A 17,668-nucleotide genomic window follows, 5' to 3' on the forward strand; every position below is an offset into this window, starting at 1 on the left:
GTGACTGCCAGACAGACTCAGATCCCTGCTGGAAGAAGAGGACCCCGAGGCGTAAAGAAGAGGAGCTTCTCAAGGTCACGCAGTGAGCACCTGTTGGGTGGAGCTGAGGTTCAGCTCAGGCCCGTACCAGTCCTGAGCTGTGCCTTCTGGGCTGAAGGAGCCTTCTGCTGCTGAGACGGAACTCGAACCACCTTCCCCTGGGTCAGGCACTTGGTGGTGCTAGGGTGCTGGGAGGGAAGTAGACACGGGTCACACACTCCCCCGATGCCAGGCACATCATTCCCTCTTCCCAGCTACTCAGCAAAGGGTGTACTGTCATTTCCACCACTCACCGACGGGCAACAACTGAGGCTTGCCGAGGGGGACAGGACTTGCTTCAAGTCACCATTACAGATGCTGAGATTTTAGTTTTCAGAAGCCTCATGCCCTGTTCTTTCTGGGAGTGCCGTAGAGCCACAAGAATTCTGACAAGGTACGCACACTACAGACCAATGGGCAAGACAGCACTGGCAAAAAATGGCTTCCTGACATTATCTGAGCACTTCCGGTGCATCCAGGTCCCATTCCAAGCTCTGAATGCACAGGACGTGGCCTTTCCTCAAAGCAACCCTAGGCGTTAGATACTATCACTATGCTCACTTACCAGATGGGCAATCTGAGCCACAGCAAGGTTCGCTAATGTGCCCAACGTCACACAGCCAGCAAATGGCAGACCCAGGAAAGCTGGCACCTTAAGCCTTTGGTGACACCCACTCCATAATTATGCAAGGTAGGTACTATCATTTCATTTTATCTATCTATCTATCTATTTATTTATTTATTTATTTATTTATTTATTTATTTATTTATTTTTATACTGGGAGACTAAGATACAAGATGGTTTAAACCAACCTATCTCAGTATTGCATAGTAAGTGGCAGNTTATTTATTTATTATTATTTTTTTATACTGGGAGACTAAGATACAAGATGGTTTAAACCAACCTATCTCAGTATTGCATAGTAAGTGGCAGGGTTGGGAGTTGAACCCACGGACGCTGATCTCAAAGATCTCCTTCTCACCCACTGCTGTGCCTAGCAGTGAGCTAGTGGTTCAGGGGCCAGAGCCAGGCTTTTATCAGGACAGGCTGAAGACCTGGTCTTTTCGATGCCTGCTGGGTCTCGCTGGCTCCTTCCCTTCCCCNTTGATCTCAAAGATCTCCTTCTCACCATAGCCAGGCTTTTATCAGGACAGGCTGAAGACCTGGTCTTTTCGATGCCTGCTGGGTCTCGCTGGCTCCTTCCCTTCCCCATCCTTTGTAACTAAAAACTCTATTTGCAGCTTGAGGCTGTGTCCTCACGCCGCACCTTCTCATCGATCACCCGGGCTCTGTGTGAGAAATGATTTTATAAGCTAGTTGGCTTTGAAAAGCATGGAGCAGCAGCCATTGAACATATGCTTCTGTGGGTATATATTTATTCAGCGTATGTTGAGTGTAATTTTGGGCGGTTTGCATATTTTACTTTATTTTTTTTTGTTGTTGCAGAGAGCAATTTAAGAGAAAGAAGAAAAAAAAAAATCCACCCTTGAATGGAGACAGATGCCATAGACGCTGGACCCTGAGGTTTCCTGAGTCCAGTGTTTTGGGAACGGAGGTGGGTGAGAGGAAACTCACGAGCTGAGAACTAAGGACCACCTCTAAGCCTCTCACATCCCTGCCAGCCACCACGAGCCCTAACCATCTAGCCCCCGGGCATGGTGCTTTAAGTCTTTTTTTCCGAGGCCTCCCCAGCAGCCTGTCCGACTATCTCCTAGCTGCTCTGTCCTGAGTACTAAATCTCAGCCAGACCCCAGGCTGAGTGCGCACCACCCATGTAACTCTCCAGGCAGCGCCACGTTGGGGTGCTGCTGTGCATATGAGAACGTTAATACATCATTGCCCAGTGCCATCAACTCATGCCACGGGGACGTGTGCCCCGTGAAGCCTGACCCCACACCAGGGCTCTCAACCTTTCCACCAAGGTTACTGGAACCCTTGCGATTGGGGTTGTGATCCCAAGGCCGCCAATCCCAATGCGAGCGGCACCGGGCATGCCACTCCCCTCCCTGGATTCCCTTCTACGCGTGCAGCACGGGGAATGGCGATACCATTTGGCTGGTGTGCTGGGTGGATCCCAAGATCCAAGTTACACTTCAGTGCAGCTCAAGAGGCACCAGTTCCCTTTCTCTCTCTACCCCACCCCTTGCCTGAAAGGTTTTCCTCTTACCCAGGATGAACTCAGGATGTAACATTTAAAAATATGCCTTAGAAAAAGCCTGCAAGGTTTGGACCAGCTGGGGGGGAAAAAAAATCACACTCATGTGGGCGCCAAAAACTCAAAGGACAAGAAGAGGCAGCCCAGTCCAGGCCCGAGTCTACACCAGAGGAAATCATTCGGAACAGAGAGTTTACCCTGTATATGCGCTGAAAAAAGGCATGTGATTCTGGGTGGTGGGACCCAAAGTTATCAATTTCTGGCTGGGTAAATAGACTGGGTTCTCTGCTAGCCATGGCACCGTTGACTCCTGTGACTCCGGAGTCTAGCAGAGTGCCCAACCATCGTAGGAACTTAGGTGTTGCATTCTGAATGCAGCTTAGATTTGAATGAAACTGTGGACCAGCTGCTAACCAGTTTTTGCTTCAACCAAAAGAAAAGATGGGTTTTTACCTAGCTTAGTGAAATGTGCTGAATGCCAGAGATTCCGCCACTGAAAAGCAAAAATAAAATAAAATTGTTGTTCTATGTACATATAAATGGAGAAACTATATAGAAAAGATAAGGGGCATGATAATCATAAAAGTCAGGGTTGTGGTTACTTCTGGTGGGGAGAAAGTGCTAAAATGGGAAATAGAGTCACAGTGGGTGTGTTAAGAAAGGGCTTCTGGAATTCGGGCAATATTCTAATTCTTGACCTGGGTGATGATTAGATAGGTATCACCTATTTAGTACTGATGAAACTGTATGTGATGTTTTTACACCTTTTTCTACATGTATTTGATATTCTACAATAAAACTGGTAAATATATATCACATAGGAAAACTACTAAAAGTAAATATCGAAATGTTAATGGTGGTTATTAGAGATGACATGACTCTGGGTGATATTTTCCTTTCTTCTTCCTTCTCTGTATTCTAAAGGTGCTTATGAGTGTATATAATAACTTTATAATTGAAAAAGGAAAAGTAAGTTTTCAGTTGAAATGCCTCATTATCTAAACAAGGCAACAACAAAATCATGGAGGTTGGTTACAATACTTTTGCCTGAAATCCCACCATATGGAGAACTCCGTCTTCTCCCCAAGGCTTACTGTGTATGAAATAACAGCTCTCCAGGGGAAACGGGTGGGGGGAGCACAAGTCCCATTGACTGCCATACAGGCTGATCTTCAGGGTCTTCCCTCTAGAGACCCAAGTACAACTTGGACTTGTGGGCTGTTGCAGGGAAAGAAGGAGCCCCAGAGAAAATCAAGTTCAAATCTTGTAATTTTTAGAAACCCTAAGGGGCTGAACTAAGAATACACACAGAACAGAGTCAGGTTGAGGAACAGGGTCATTTTATTACCTAGGTCTGTATCACCCCCATGACAGTGGGCTTCTAGAATCACTTTTCCTTACACGGATGGTGAGAAAAATTCTTGAAGATCAACGAAAGCCAGAAAAAGATCCCGTGTGTGATATTGTGATTTATAACAAGAAATACAGATATTTTACCTTCATCCTCACTTCTAGACAGAGTTCCTAAAACCCTTGGAATTTCCTTAAGTGATAAGAGCCAATAAGGTGTCTTAATATTTATAAGAAACTCCTTTCAACCACATCAGAGTTTATGTTAATGAGGTGACTTTTGGAAAGAACCTATGGATGGGGTGCTGGTTGCCAGGGGAACCGACCATGTGATTAGAGGGTTGGAACCTTCAGTATCCAGTAAGAAGATAGGGGCTGGAGGTTGCATCAACTGCCAATGGCCAATGATGTAATCAATTATGCCTACGTAAATAAAGCTCCATAAAACCCCAAAGGGATAGAGCTGGGAGAGCTTCCCAGTCAGTGAACACATAGAGGTGTGCGGATATCATGCTTCTTTCCCTATACCTTGTCCTACATACAACTTTACTTGGTTGTTCATCCGTACCCTTTATAATAAACTGATAAACAGAAGTCAATGTTTCTCTCGGTTCTGTGAGCCACTCTAGCAAATGAATCGAATCCAAGGGAGAGGGTCATGGAAACCTCCAAACTATACCTGGTCCATCAGAAGTACAGGTGACAAGCTGAACATGCGACTGGCCTCTAAAGTTTGGGGGGGCAGTCTTGTAGAACTGACCCTTTAACTCACGGGATCTGATGATATCTCTAGGCACATTGTGTCCAAGGTCAGTTGGGTGGTCTCCAGAGTCACTGCCCACTGAGAACTGGAGAACTGTCAGATGGTGTCAAAAAGCAAGCACCCATTGGACCCTGTTTCCTAGGGCAGAAGCTCCTTTCTACACGATAGGAACCGGCCCTGGAAAGGGAGTTTCCAGAACTGGGTCCAGCTCATGCCTGGCTATTTCCACTGGGCTGGGCCAACACTCTAAGGTGCAGGGATCACTCCCAGTTTATGTACAACGCAACAGAGACTCAGACACATTCAGCTGTCACCCACAGTCACACAGCTCCCAGTGATAGGGACAGGATGTGAACCCAAGTCTGTCTCATGGCCAAGTCTGCTCTTTGCACTGGAAGAATTCTGACAAGCCAGCCCGCTGCTCTAGGAATGTGTATAATGCTCTTCAGGCGCTATCTTCTCAGTGAGAAGAAATAGGCTAGCAAGGACTTTAGGAACCTTTCTCACTGTTTGCTACCCCAAGGCTGAAGGTTTCAAGATTGAGGCCGGTGGCCTGTGCTCCAAGCTGACTCTCTGTCATCCCCAGAGAACTTCTACAGCCTCCAAGAATATCTGGGCTGGTGGCTGAAGACATACAGGGAAGGCTCAGGGAGAAGCTGGAGAACCCAGGGAAAAGGCTAACTTTTCAGATTAATAAAAATAATGTTGATGACACCATTTCTTCTCCACTTATCCCAAGACTGGTGATAAAAATAAAAGAAGGATATTATACTGTGTGGAAGACAGAATCCTAGCCTGGGGTTTAGGACGCTTGGGTTAAGCCAAGCATAGGTCCCATGCTTTTTGGCCTCAATTTGTTCATCTTTATCTTTGACAGAAGGAAGGAGGTTTACATATGGTTAAGATCAAGTTAAGAAGCCAGTTGTCTTGAAAAAAGGGAAAAGTTTGTATAAAGACATGCAGCTCTGACATAGAAAATTACCGCAAAGAAACACAACTACCGAATGCTTTTTATGCTTCTATTTTTAAACTTACAGATATAAATTCTTATTTAGATTTGCATATGCACGGGGGAAAATCTATAGAAAGACAGAGAGAGAGAGAGACCAAAGTGAAAGGAAAGAGGACAGTGGTTTGCGTTTTTTCTTTATATATTTCAGCAGTGTATACATTTGTTTTCTTTTATTTTACGATGAGCCTGAGCTTTTTAAAACAAACAAACAAAAACTAAAAGAAGATTGAAGACCTAATGGGGAAAATGCCTTATAAATTGCAACAGTTCTACTATCACAATTAAGATGAGCACAATTATTCTGGGTTTTCATTTCAGAGCTAAGAAAAAGGTGTCTAATGGTCAGGATTCCAACAGCCAGGGAGTGAGTGCTTCTTCACAGGTGCGGGGCACAGCCATTGGGAGCTCTGTGGTCTCGGTCCCTGACCTGCTGGTGTCCTCAAGGAGAGGACAGTCCCACCAGCTTGCTTCCTTCTCCCCGCCGGGTCCTCTGCAAGTGCTCTCTCCCACATGCATCATGCACACATCACGGGGTTCTATGCCCTGAAGCACCATTTTTATTTGATCGCTCCCCTCCTCAATGGGACGCTTTCAGCCCAACACCCTAGCGTGCCCTTGAACTGCTTGAACTGCATCATTAAAGACAACCAGCAGCCCTGAATTGGGGGGCTCTAGAAAGACAGAGGCGGCGCTGCTCCCCTTTATTTTAATCCATCCCACACCTTCGCCCAAATCGTGGAATTTGAAAACTGTCCTCACAGACTGCCGGGAATCTATTCTAAAGAAATAACTCAGAACACAAAGGAGCCTTCTGCCCAAAGATGCTTGGAGCAACACCGTTTATAATAGATTAACATGGAAAGCGCTCAAAATGCCCACCAATCAGGCGAAGTAAGCGATAGAATAGTCCCTCCGTGAAATACTGGGCATCAGAGCAAATAATGAAGACTGGGCCCTGATTAAGGGCAAAGGGTTCTGGCACCAGGCTGCTCCGCTTAAACTCCCCGCTCTAGAACTTAGAAGCTGTGTGACCCTGAGCGAGGCACCCACGTTCGCTCTGCCTCAGTTCTCCCTAAGAAAGGGGTAATAATGAGACCCACGGCAGAGGCTTTGGAACAGAGCCACCACCCAGACCATCTCAGCTCTCCTCATTCCCATCATCCCTGCAGGAAATATCAGGTAAGAGTAACAGCAACCAGGCTCTGTGTCTACTTAGGGCCGGGCGCTGGCCCATTGTGAATGCATTATCCCAGTTAGTGCCCAGAGCAGCTCTGGTAGGTATGACGAGCCCCACTTTACTCAACAGGAACCTGAGACTCGGAGGCTGAATTTGTCTCCAGGTCACACAGCTACGGAGGGACAGAGCAGATTTGGGGCCCAGGTTTCTCTGACGCCAGAAACTGGGCTCTTCAGCATGATACTGACCCCTTGAAGGTATGGGTGATGGTGGGAATAAACACTTCCTCTCACAAGGGCGCTGTTCAGAAGGCGAAAAGCTTTGTAAAGCAGGTGCATGAAACACACAATTAAAATGTCAACCATCACTCCAGAGATGCTTACAAAGGGAAGCGAAAGGATGAGGAATTTCTTCCCCTGCATATTTGCTTTCCCACCAAACAATGAGGTAAGCCTCACCTTCCACCCCATGCTGCCCTTCCCAACCCTCAGGCCCTTCCAGCATTAGAAATCTGCCCCGAGAACACATATATCATGAGGTCATAGATTTCGGGAACTGAAAGGAAGCTCAGCATTTCATTGGCCCCTCCCCAGGCAGGCTGGTCTGAAGCTCCCTCCCTGGTTCCAGCTTGCAGTCTCTACCTATGGCCGCAGCCTTCCTGAAGGGATTTGCTCCACTCCTGCAGCCAACAGGGGGCAGAACCAGGGCTGCAGCTCCCATTCCCTGCCCCCCACGCCATTCTTCCAGGAATCAGAGGGTAAAACCCATCCCTTTGGAAGGGCAAGGGCTGCTCCCTGACTTTAACAGATAATGACTTCCACACAATAAAACCAGCTTACCCGAAACACCATCAGACCCAGCAAATCTGGGTCCCAAAGAAATAAAATGAGGGGAAAAAGTAAAGAAGGCTTCAAATGTCACGGGAAGAATAAAATATTTAATATCATAAGAAGGGGCAGAGGCTTTATGAGAAAGCCAGACAGGATCATCCTGGAAACCCCAGGTCCCACTCCCACCCCCTCAGAGGGGTGGAAGGGCATATCCAGAGTTTGAAAAGGAAAGAAGCAAAGCAGAGCTGGGACTGAGGGGCAACTCCCTTCCTGTTCACACCCCTAAAGTTTGAACCTTCTGTGCAGGCTCTGAGTCAAGAGGCACAGTTCCATTCTCCTTTTCTGACTATCCACCCCCTCTGCTGATACTCATTCTCTTTTTATATTCCTGCAGATCTCTTGGATACAGAGGAAGAAGAAATCTTGGGCATTGAAAAAGGATGGGGAGAAGGAAGTGTCCCCTCCCTATTTGCTCCCTGACACTGGGGACTTGTGCTTTGGGGAACGATCCTCAGCTTCCAGAAGTCGCCATTTGATGAGTTAACAGAATAGGCATTGGAGTTAGATATACCTGGGCTTGAATTTCTGCTCTGCCTTTATCTGGCTGGTTCGACTTGGGCAAGTTTCTCATGCTTTCTAAATCTGTTTCCTTGTTGGGGCACCTGGGTGGCTCAGTCAGTGAAGTGTCTGCTTTTGGCTCAGGTCATGATCCCGGGGTCCTGGGATCAAGTCCCACATCGGGGTCCCTGCTTAACAGAGAGCCTGCTTCTCCCTCTCCCTCTGGTGCTCCCCCTGCTTATGCTCTCTCTCTTTCAAATAAATAAATAAAATCTTTCAAAATAAATTAAGAAAAATAAATCCGTTTCCTCATGGATGAAACAGAAGTAATAGTGCTGACCTCATCAGCTTGCTGTAAGGGTCCAATGTGATGATGCATTTCAAGCATTTATCCCAGGGACTGGCATGAAATCAGTTCTCAAAATCTCTCTATATGTATCCCTACCAGTAATACTATTACTGATTTTATTGATAGTACTAATTCACTGATCAACAGCATCAACCAATTCATGCTTTCAATAATACTATCAGAACTAGTATTACTGGTGAAGGTGCATATAGAGAATTCTCAATCTATGGACCTGTTTGATCAGAGGGTGCTTTGATGGGGACATGATACAGGAGATACTCCACCCTTGACAAAGACTATTTCCCAGCCCACGAGTCCCTAACGGAGTTCCCATAAAGATGTGTTGCCCCCTGACTTTGCACATTTGTAAAACTTTTTAAGAAAAAAAAAAGTGGCAAGCATCATTCTTCCTACTTTGGACTCTGGGAAAAGCTATCCTGGTCGTACCCTGTATCCATCACACCCCCCATCACTGGTCTGCTGGGATGTACTAAACCTGAAGAGTCCATTTCTGGGGAGGAAAAACCACTCCCCAGGGGCCAGACCCCTCTGTGGCTCGGCCCTGCTCCCCCCATTCAGGAGGGCAGAATGCCAGGCACACAGGCTCAGGCTTCCCCTGGTCAGCAGTGCCTGGGCTGTGCTCCAAAGTGATTTCTCACTCAGCTGACTCTTCCCTCTGTGCTTTCCCTACCCTTCTTGAGTTTTGTTTCTTTTAATCACAGCCCAATTGAGTCATTAAAGGGCGAGGGGAGGATGAGAAATGGAGAGAAGCAACCTCTTTCTCCCTATATGAACCAGATTCTAGTTTTTGCCTCCTTCTAAGCAGTGCCAAAGAGGTGCCTGGCCTATAATAAATGGTCATTCCTATCCTTCTTCATCCTGACTTGAAAAGAGGCAGCATTTTTCTGTTGCCATTTAGCATCTCATGGCCATCAGGGGTCCTGCAGCTCTTCCTAATATCTGTGAGGCCAGATGGCTTTTTAGGTCAAAATGGAAAAAGCCCAAGAGGGAGAAGGAGAATATGGCTGGGTGATTTCTAGGGGGTGGGGCAGAGTCGGATTGCTCTGGAATTCAAAGGGAGGGCTGGGGACTGACACTAGGCACACATCCTAAAAGATACCACCACCCAGCAAGATCCAGCCAGCATGCAACTCCCTGCACCTCCCTCAGTCCTAACTTTCTATGAAGGCCCTGGATGGTCTAGCACCTGCCCTCCTCCCCCCGCTCCTTTCTCTGTGGTTCTCCACACAGCAGTCCTGCTGAAGTCCCCCTTGTCTTTGGAGCTACCTTATAAAACACAGTGGGGCTCTTGTTCTTGTGCCCCCTATTCCATTTACCGCACTGGGTGTAGGCTACCGCTAACTAAATCTCTGGACTGTTGCAAAGGCAAAGCTGATGCTCTAAAGCCATTACCCAGGCAGGTGCAATGGGGAGGAAGGAGTCTTAGGATCAAATCTTGATTCTGTCACCACCTCCTTCCATGAATTGAGCCATTTCTGCATCTTTCAAGGCCTTTGCTTTTCTGTCTGTATAATGGGAAAGGTGATGGCCTGGTTAGATCTCTAGGGTGCCTTCCTGCTCCGAAAGCTCTGGCCTGTGTGTGTCCATGCTATAGGTCGAACGTAGATTAAAGAGGGCCACACATTCTCTGCTACTCTTCTCATCGACAGGTGAAGTCTAGTTCCCTCTCTTTAAATCCATACTGACCTCAACGACCAGCCTGACAAATAGAATGGGGTAGAAATGGTGTCCTGGGACTTCTGAGGCTAGGTGCTAATCTTAGGCTTGTAGCTTCTGCCTATGTTCTTGGAACTTTCGATCCTGGGATGTTCCCTTTGCAAACCTAGTGTCTGTGGCCTGTAAAGCCCAGACAAATGGAAAGGCCATGGGCAGGTGCTCTAGTTGACAGCCCAGCTGAGCTGAGGTCCAGCACGGCCAAGGGTCAACTGCTGGCCATTCCGGCCCCTTCTGGGTAAGGGAAGGGTCCCTCTTGAAAAAAATCTTCCAGCTTCAGAGTGTCCACCTGTCATGGGTCAGAGACAAACCACCCACCTGAATGAACCCTTCCCACATTCCTGACCCACAAAATGTGAGCAAAACCTGGGAACAAGGGAGGTAAGCTGTGAATTTCTCTTTCAAAAGGGGCTGAGAACAGATTTTGATCATCCGATCGATCGATCGATCGTCTGAGGTTGACTCCATCAAAAGGCCACTTCCCAAGCCCGGACACAAAGGAACAGTGTGAGCGGAATGCTCCAGGGGGCGGCAGTGACACGGAGATGCTGAAAGTGTCCTCCACACAATATTCTGATGAAGTACCTATGGTTTTCTTTGGTTTTGTCCTCTATCTTGATTAAAATTTCGCCATGTTTATACTGCCACACAGAATAAATGGAAGCACAGCTTATTCTTCACACTGGGCCTTGCTGACATCATTATGCCGCCGGATTTACACCATTTCAAATAGATAACAATTTTTTACTGTTTTAGTGCACTGAAGGGGAGCACGAGGCTCCCTCCCCTTTCTGATGCCTCATTCACTGTTACTTCCTCCATCCCTGGTCAAGAGGTGAGGGTCTCCCTGGAAATAATTGAAAATCTAAATAACAAGGTAATTCTTCATATGGTATCTCTTGGATCACCCTCCCTCCCCGTATTACTGTTCACCCTGCATTAATTTCCTGTCACTGCTGGAACAGATGACCATGGACTTGGTGGTTTAAAACAACACACATTTATTAGCTTACGGTTCTATAGGTTAGAAGTCCAGCAAAGTCCTTACTTGGCTAAAATCAAGGTATTGGCAGGGTTGCATTACTTTCTGGAGGCTGTAGGGCTGAATCCATTTCCTTGCCTTTCCCAACTGTTAGAGCCTTTCCTCAGTTTGCAATCCCCTTCCTCCCCCTTCAAAGGTAGCAATGTTGTATGGCTCTGAATTCCTAGGCTGCCTCCCTCTTCCACATTAAAGGACCCTGTGATTACACTGGGCTCACACTGATAATTCAGGACAATCTCCCCCTTTAAAAATTGGCTTATTAGCAACCTTAATTCCACATGCAAATTTAATCTTCACCTTTGTCTTATAAGGTAAAATATTCACAGATTCTAGGCATCAGCATGTGGAATTCCTTGTGGCAGCTATTATTCTGCCTACCACACACATCCAGTGACCATCCCCAATTTGGGCAACTATATACCTGAGAACCACAGCATCCCAGGGAAAGATTACCACAGAAGAACCAGAAAACCGAGCCAATACCAAGCTGATTTTTTTTTTAATTTGGGTGTTCAGCAGTTGAGGTCTAAATTGAGGGTAAAATATAAGGATAATAACAGTAATGGGAAATCTGTGATGTGTTAGAGAACTGGCTTCTCCACCCCTCAGTCCCCATCCCCATAAAGAATTAAGGATCATTTGAGCTTGGGAAGAGAGGAATGTTGGAAATCAAGCACGATGGTCTTGCAAACGTTAGAGAATGTCCTTAAAAGAGATCCTGTGCTCCATTCACACCAGGCTTCTCCACAGGGTGGTTGAAAAGGGTGAGGGGATATAGAAAATGAGGTGAATTTGAGGGATTGGAAAGCAAAGAATGTCTCTGCCTCACTTGCCAGAGAGCATCTGGTAGATGGCAAGCATCGGGTGTTCTTCCTCGGCATGACAACAGTCAACAACATGTGCCTTCATGGTCCACCTACATCAAGAGGTCTTCGGCTAGCTCCCCTCAGATCCCCAAGCCCTCAGTGTAATGTCGAAGAGCTGATGACCTCAGTAGGGTGGGAAAGCTTTCTGATAGATGGAGCCAGCTGGCCTCAAATGACCTTGTGGTGGGGATGGAGTGAGCAGGGCAGCAGATGCCAGGATAAACCACATGCCTATAAATCACATGGGAACAGAGAAGTCCTGGCACAATACCAGAAAGGAAAGAGAGTGATGGACAGGGGCCAGACAAGACAGCAGGCGATAGAATTCACAGGCAGTGGTCCAGTACCAAACATCCTCTTACCCCCGTGCTCAGATGTACATCAGCTTCCTTTGAATTTAGACGTTCAAGAAGAGGTGAGAAGCAGAAATCACCTAAGTTGAACTAGAAGTAAGTTTCCACTACCAGTGGACGGAGAAGTACAGAAAAGAAAATCAGTTATGGAAACATCATAGAAAATTAAATATGCTATGCTCCTGAATTTTTGTGGCCCCAAACATCATATCCACTGCATAAAAGCATCAGCAATCGTGGTCTCATCATCTTGCACATAAATGGTGTTTTGTAAATCCCCAATCATTTCCAATTACCGTCTTCGATTTTTCAGAAAACCTCTGAGTTCAAGAGCTACCGCTCCCTTCTCAAAGATCAAGAAACTGAGGCTAACGAGGTCAACGTAGATTCGAAGCTCCCCAGTGACCAAGCCAGGGCTTAAACCCAGTTCACTCAGCCCAGCCTTCTTTCTCAGCTTCTCTCCCACCACCTCCTTTCTGCATCACAGGAAAGCAAGCCAAAATGGTTCTGGCAAGAAGAAGAATATTGAAAACATGTCCTTGGACCTCTACCTGGCCACCTTGTGGTGGTATTGGGAAGTCACTCTGCTTCCCAGGTGAGTGAGGGACCTGCTTGCCTGGGGTTTGTTGTGACAATGAGTTATTGGATGCAGCCGTGCCTTGAGAACCCCTAAGTGCCCTAAAAATAGAAGTATTATTTCTCTCTCTCTCTCTCTCTCTATATATATATATATATATTTTATCCCCCCCCAGATGGAATTTCTTAGAAGAGGGGCTGTAAGAAATTTCCTCTCTGCAGGTATGACAAAGAGTCTACAGATTGAAATAAGAGAGATTTTAAAGTTCAGAGCAAAAGTGGGTGTCTCCCCATCTACTCTGAAGGTGCAGGGAAGAGCTTCCCTTAGTCCATTGAGCCCTGAAGTTGCAGTTTTAACATTAGATCCTTAATCTAGAGAGGAAGGTCTCTGACAACCTCATCAGACTGCTGAATTTTCTCTTAACCTCCAGGGAATGAATGTTCTTTCACTCTCTCCCTATTTTGCCAGTTTACACTGATGAGAGGGAGAAAGAGACACAGCCCACCTAGACACACACCTGTGCGTGCATACTTCTGCGTTCTGAGGTTTCATTCTTCTGGGACACCTATCTTTGAGGAAAGGGAGTTTAACTAGTTCAGGAAACAGAACTGATGGAAAAAGGGAATAGAGGCAGGCAGCTTACGCCTTTCAGAAACACCAGCTTCATGTTTTGGAGACCACACCGCCGATCTGGGACATCTTCTAGAGTTGTGTGCCCACTGCCAGCTCTAAGACGTGGGCAGATCCTCCTCTCTCTCACTGGGCCTCACTTTTCTTTTATGCAAAATGGAAGGCTGGGTTGCAATACTCTGAAGTAGACAGCTGCTGACACCAAACCCCCTTTCTGTTGCTTGCACCCTACTTTTCCTAGAGAGTCTGGGTCTTCCCTCAACTCACTTCCTTGCCTTTTAGGTGTAGGTGTCACTTGGCCCAAGTCCCAGGTATGACTGGGTCTTGGATGAGCCCAGCCCTTCCCCCCGACCACAGCGACTGGTACAGTGACAGGCATGAGGACCATGCTGGCCCAATGAGATGAAATCCTGTGACTTGAGCTGGAGGGACTGGGAAGCAGATGTTCTTAGTGTGTGGGGAAGCTATAGTTGTCCAGAGAATGGCATGTTGATGAGGAAAGCAAAGAGAAGAGAAGAGGGATCCCAATGGCATTGTTTGATCCCCTTAATCCTACTGTGCTTGGATTCTATTTGATCCAATATATTTCTTCTTTTTGCCTAAACCAGTTCTGTGTTTCTGTCACTTATAATCCTAAGAATTCTAATAAGAAAAAAAATCTCCAATTGGCCATCTATCTCTGGATATCTGTTAATCTTTGAGTCTACAAAACAGTTTAATTGCATTATCTCATTATCTAGGAGTTTCTTCTTTGTATTGGTCTCCTGGCCATTGTCTATTTCCCTACCTGTGATGTAGGAACATTACAAGCTGACTGTGTATTTTATTTCCTGTGGTCTCTCCTAGAGACACAGCCCTGGACCACATCCCTGGCCCCATTCCTCCCTCCATCCCTTATTTCCTTCTTATTTACTGAGATGGTTGGGGTGCTAATTAAATCAACAGATTCCCTGGGTTCTCCCTCCGTCTATCGGGTGGGATAAACTAGAAAAAAAGCCAGTCTGTGCTATAAATGATCACAGGGGCTATACCAGATGTAGTAGGCACGTGAAAACAGTAATACTATTTAGAAGGGTATGGACACTTTTCCAAGGTGGGGAGGGAAAAGAAGACAAATCTGGAAAGAGGTCTACTTGTTTGCTACACAGGCTGTTGGGGAGCAATTCACTCTAGGCTAACAGACGGTAGGAGCAAAGGCTCTGAGGCATTACACGGGGACGTATGTTCAGAGAACCACACCCAATTCACTCTACTGGCTTTAGTGTAGAAGAAAGCACAGTGATGGAGTGGTTGGAAAGGGCCAAAGCAAGAAGGCATCGAATACCAGGTGAAGAAGTTGAGCTTGAAGGGCGATGTTTACCAAGTGTCCTTCCATGAGCTCTGCCTCCCCACACATATAACACTCACTAAATTGTTACACATTCAGGTTCTTGGAACCTAATCCCCTCTACAGAATCAGCATTATTGGTGTGGGACCCTGGAACCTACAGTTGAAACAAGCACCCTAGGTTATTCCTATAAAACAAACTGTCCAGTTTAAAAGCCTCTTCTATAGGCAACAAAGATCCTCAAAGATCCTCTGTGTCCTTATACCCCGCTTGATTCTGGAACTCTGGGCAGACAAGTCGGCTATCCCCCTCCATGCCCTTGCCTTGGCCATCCCCACTCTTTCTGTAACGTAAGTTGACCCATCTTTTGAAGCCAGTAAACACCAACTTCCCCAACTACAACCAACGTTAAGGTCTCCACTGAGACTTTCTCTTCTGGACATCTCATTGACATGATCCCATTGTGTCCAGAGTAAGACATGCCCGACCTCAGCCCCAAATGGACAGTCACCTTCCTGAGGCCAGGAGCTCTCAAGGACCTCTTGCATATTGGGAACTAAAGTTCTGATGTCTCATTTTTGTCTCCCAACAATTCCACAAGGTAGGTTTAACTATCCCACTTTACAGATGAAGAAACCAAGGGAGCCTGATGTGCGGAAGGCTACAGAGGCAGTAGCTATGAGTAGCGTGATGCTCTTTCAGGAGTTGCCCCTCACAGGGAGGGGCCTCCAGCAAGCAGCCTTGGCACCTGGGACAGCAACACGGTCATGGGCCAATGGCACTTACCACACATCCTGAGGAGTCTACCTGGCGGTCAGACACGCACTTGAAGTTTCGAGTGCAGCCCCCGTTGTTCCGAGAGCAGTCCCGAACTGGCCCAAAGGAGGACAGCAGGTCGTTGATGGTTTCGAAGTATGTGGACAGCATTGCTTCTTCCCTTGGAGACAAAGGGGATGGTTAAAGTCCAGAGACACGAGTATCATTAGATTAAAAAAAATTAAATATGCATTCATTACAGTTAAGAGCATCATTTATATGTAATCAAGAAAATGATACAAATACATATTTAAAAAGAAAATAGTAAGAAAAAAATTCAATAGGTATGCCATCATATGACCTGATGTTTGTCTACTTGTGATGAAGAGAAATATGCTTGGAACTTGGCACTCGTTACTTCATTAATCCTCATAATTTGGGAAGGTAGGCACGAGATTTCCATTTTACCAATATATGAACCGTGGCCCAGAAAGGTAAAGTGTCTTGCTGACATCCACCCAGCTTGTAATGCAGCAGAACTGAAGTTTGTGCCAAGCTCCATCTGGGTCCAAAAGAGAAAGCTCTTCCCGCTCCCGGACTCTTAACTCACATTCTGTATGTTTCTATAGATTCCAGACCTCCCCATAGCAACTCTGCAAAATGGGCACATTCTTATTATTCCTACTTTGGATATACATTGAAACTATAAAAGGTATGGGATTTTCCCCAAATTAAAAAGCCTATAAACAGCAAAGCCAAGACACAAACACAGGACTTCCTGACTCTAGAACCTTAGAACTTTATTTTTCATGCTGTTGCATAAAAGTGACACCATCCAGGGGTGCCTGGGTAGCACAGTCATTAAGCGTCTGCCTTCGGCTCAGGGCGTGATCCCAACGTTCCGGGATCGAGTCCCACATCAGGCTCCTCTGCTGGGAACCTGCTTCTTCCTCTCCCACTCCCCTGCTGTGTTCCCTCTCTCGCTGGCTGTCTCTCTGTCACATAAATAAACAAAATCTTAAAAAAAAAAAAAAGTGACACCATCCAGACTGTAAGCAATAGCTCTTGGAATGGTCATGGGATTCTAGGTAAATGCTTCCTTCCTCCCAAATGAGGCTCCCTAGAGATGAGACTGGACTAGGTACCATAATTCATGGATCTGCCAAAATTTTATTAGATGAGATATACAGACAGGAGTTTTGGATGCTGCTTTCTGGCAAAAGGACCCTGGATACGGATATCCTAGTGCTGGCATATCTGTGATGGCCGCAGTCGCAGGAGGTATCAAAGGGGCACCACAGGCAGTGAGCAGAGGTACACATTATCCCATGATATAGGACTCACGGGATCCAGAATTGTGAAAGAAGGGAGATGCTTGTTGCAAGAAGAGGCCTGGGAGCAATACTGGTGATGCCCCTGGACCAACCTTCATCCTTCTCCTCCTGCTTCCCTCTGGAGGCATGGAGTTCTAGGTTTCGTTGTCCTAGCTTATTTTCGATCTCCAGTATGATCCCCTCCTGTACTATCTTTCATACTGACTGCCAGTGAACCTTATAAATTCCAGCTTTAATTAGACACGTCATTCATGAATAATAGCTTTCCATTACTTACAGAAGGAAATCTAAGTTAGATTCCTTGGCATTCAAGATCCTTCAGTAATTTCATCCCTGCCTGCCTGCCCAGCTCCATTTATCCTGTTCTCATATTCTCTACTGGCTAGCCACAGGTTTCTTCTCATTCCCTAAGCACACAATCTTAGGTTAGGTTCTCTGAGAACAGCCTCTGAAACAGAGTTGCGCGTAACAGGTTTTTCAAGGATCTCTCTTCTACACTTGTAGGAAGTAAGCAAGGCAGGACTGGACAAGGGCGAGGCTGACCTGCAATGTGGTTAATGCATATAGATCTGAGGCTTCAGTTTGTCCTTAGGGGAGCTCTAGAGGTGGGTGGCCCTTTAAGGATATCCTCATTAGAGACAAGGAACCCTCTCCTCTGCATCACCATGTTGGCCAGGCACTGGCCAAAGGCTGCCACCTGGAAGGTGGTATCCTTGGGCGAGGCAGTTCCCTGTGGCTGAAGGCAATACCCAGTGAGGAACACAGCTACGGGCCA

At 46.5% G+C, this 17,668-nt stretch overlaps 1 protein-coding gene across 1 annotated transcript in view; it reads right to left on the reverse strand.

Moving 5' to 3' along the window:
* Positions 1-17,668, reverse strand: part of ASTN2 (astrotactin 2) — an 877,356-nt gene that overhangs the window by 359,081 nt on the left and 500,607 nt on the right. Inside the window, exon 11 of the mRNA XM_034664390.1 lies at positions 15,590-15,740. Coding sequence (XP_034520281.1) covers positions 15,590-15,740 — 151 coding nt within the window. The remainder of the gene's footprint in view (positions 1-15,589; positions 15,741-17,668) is intronic.

Source organism: Ailuropoda melanoleuca, chromosome 7, assembly GCF_002007445.2.
Source record: "Ailuropoda melanoleuca isolate Jingjing chromosome 7, ASM200744v2, whole genome shotgun sequence".
NCBI classification, from domain to species: Eukaryota; Metazoa; Chordata; class Mammalia; order Carnivora; family Ursidae; genus Ailuropoda; species Ailuropoda melanoleuca.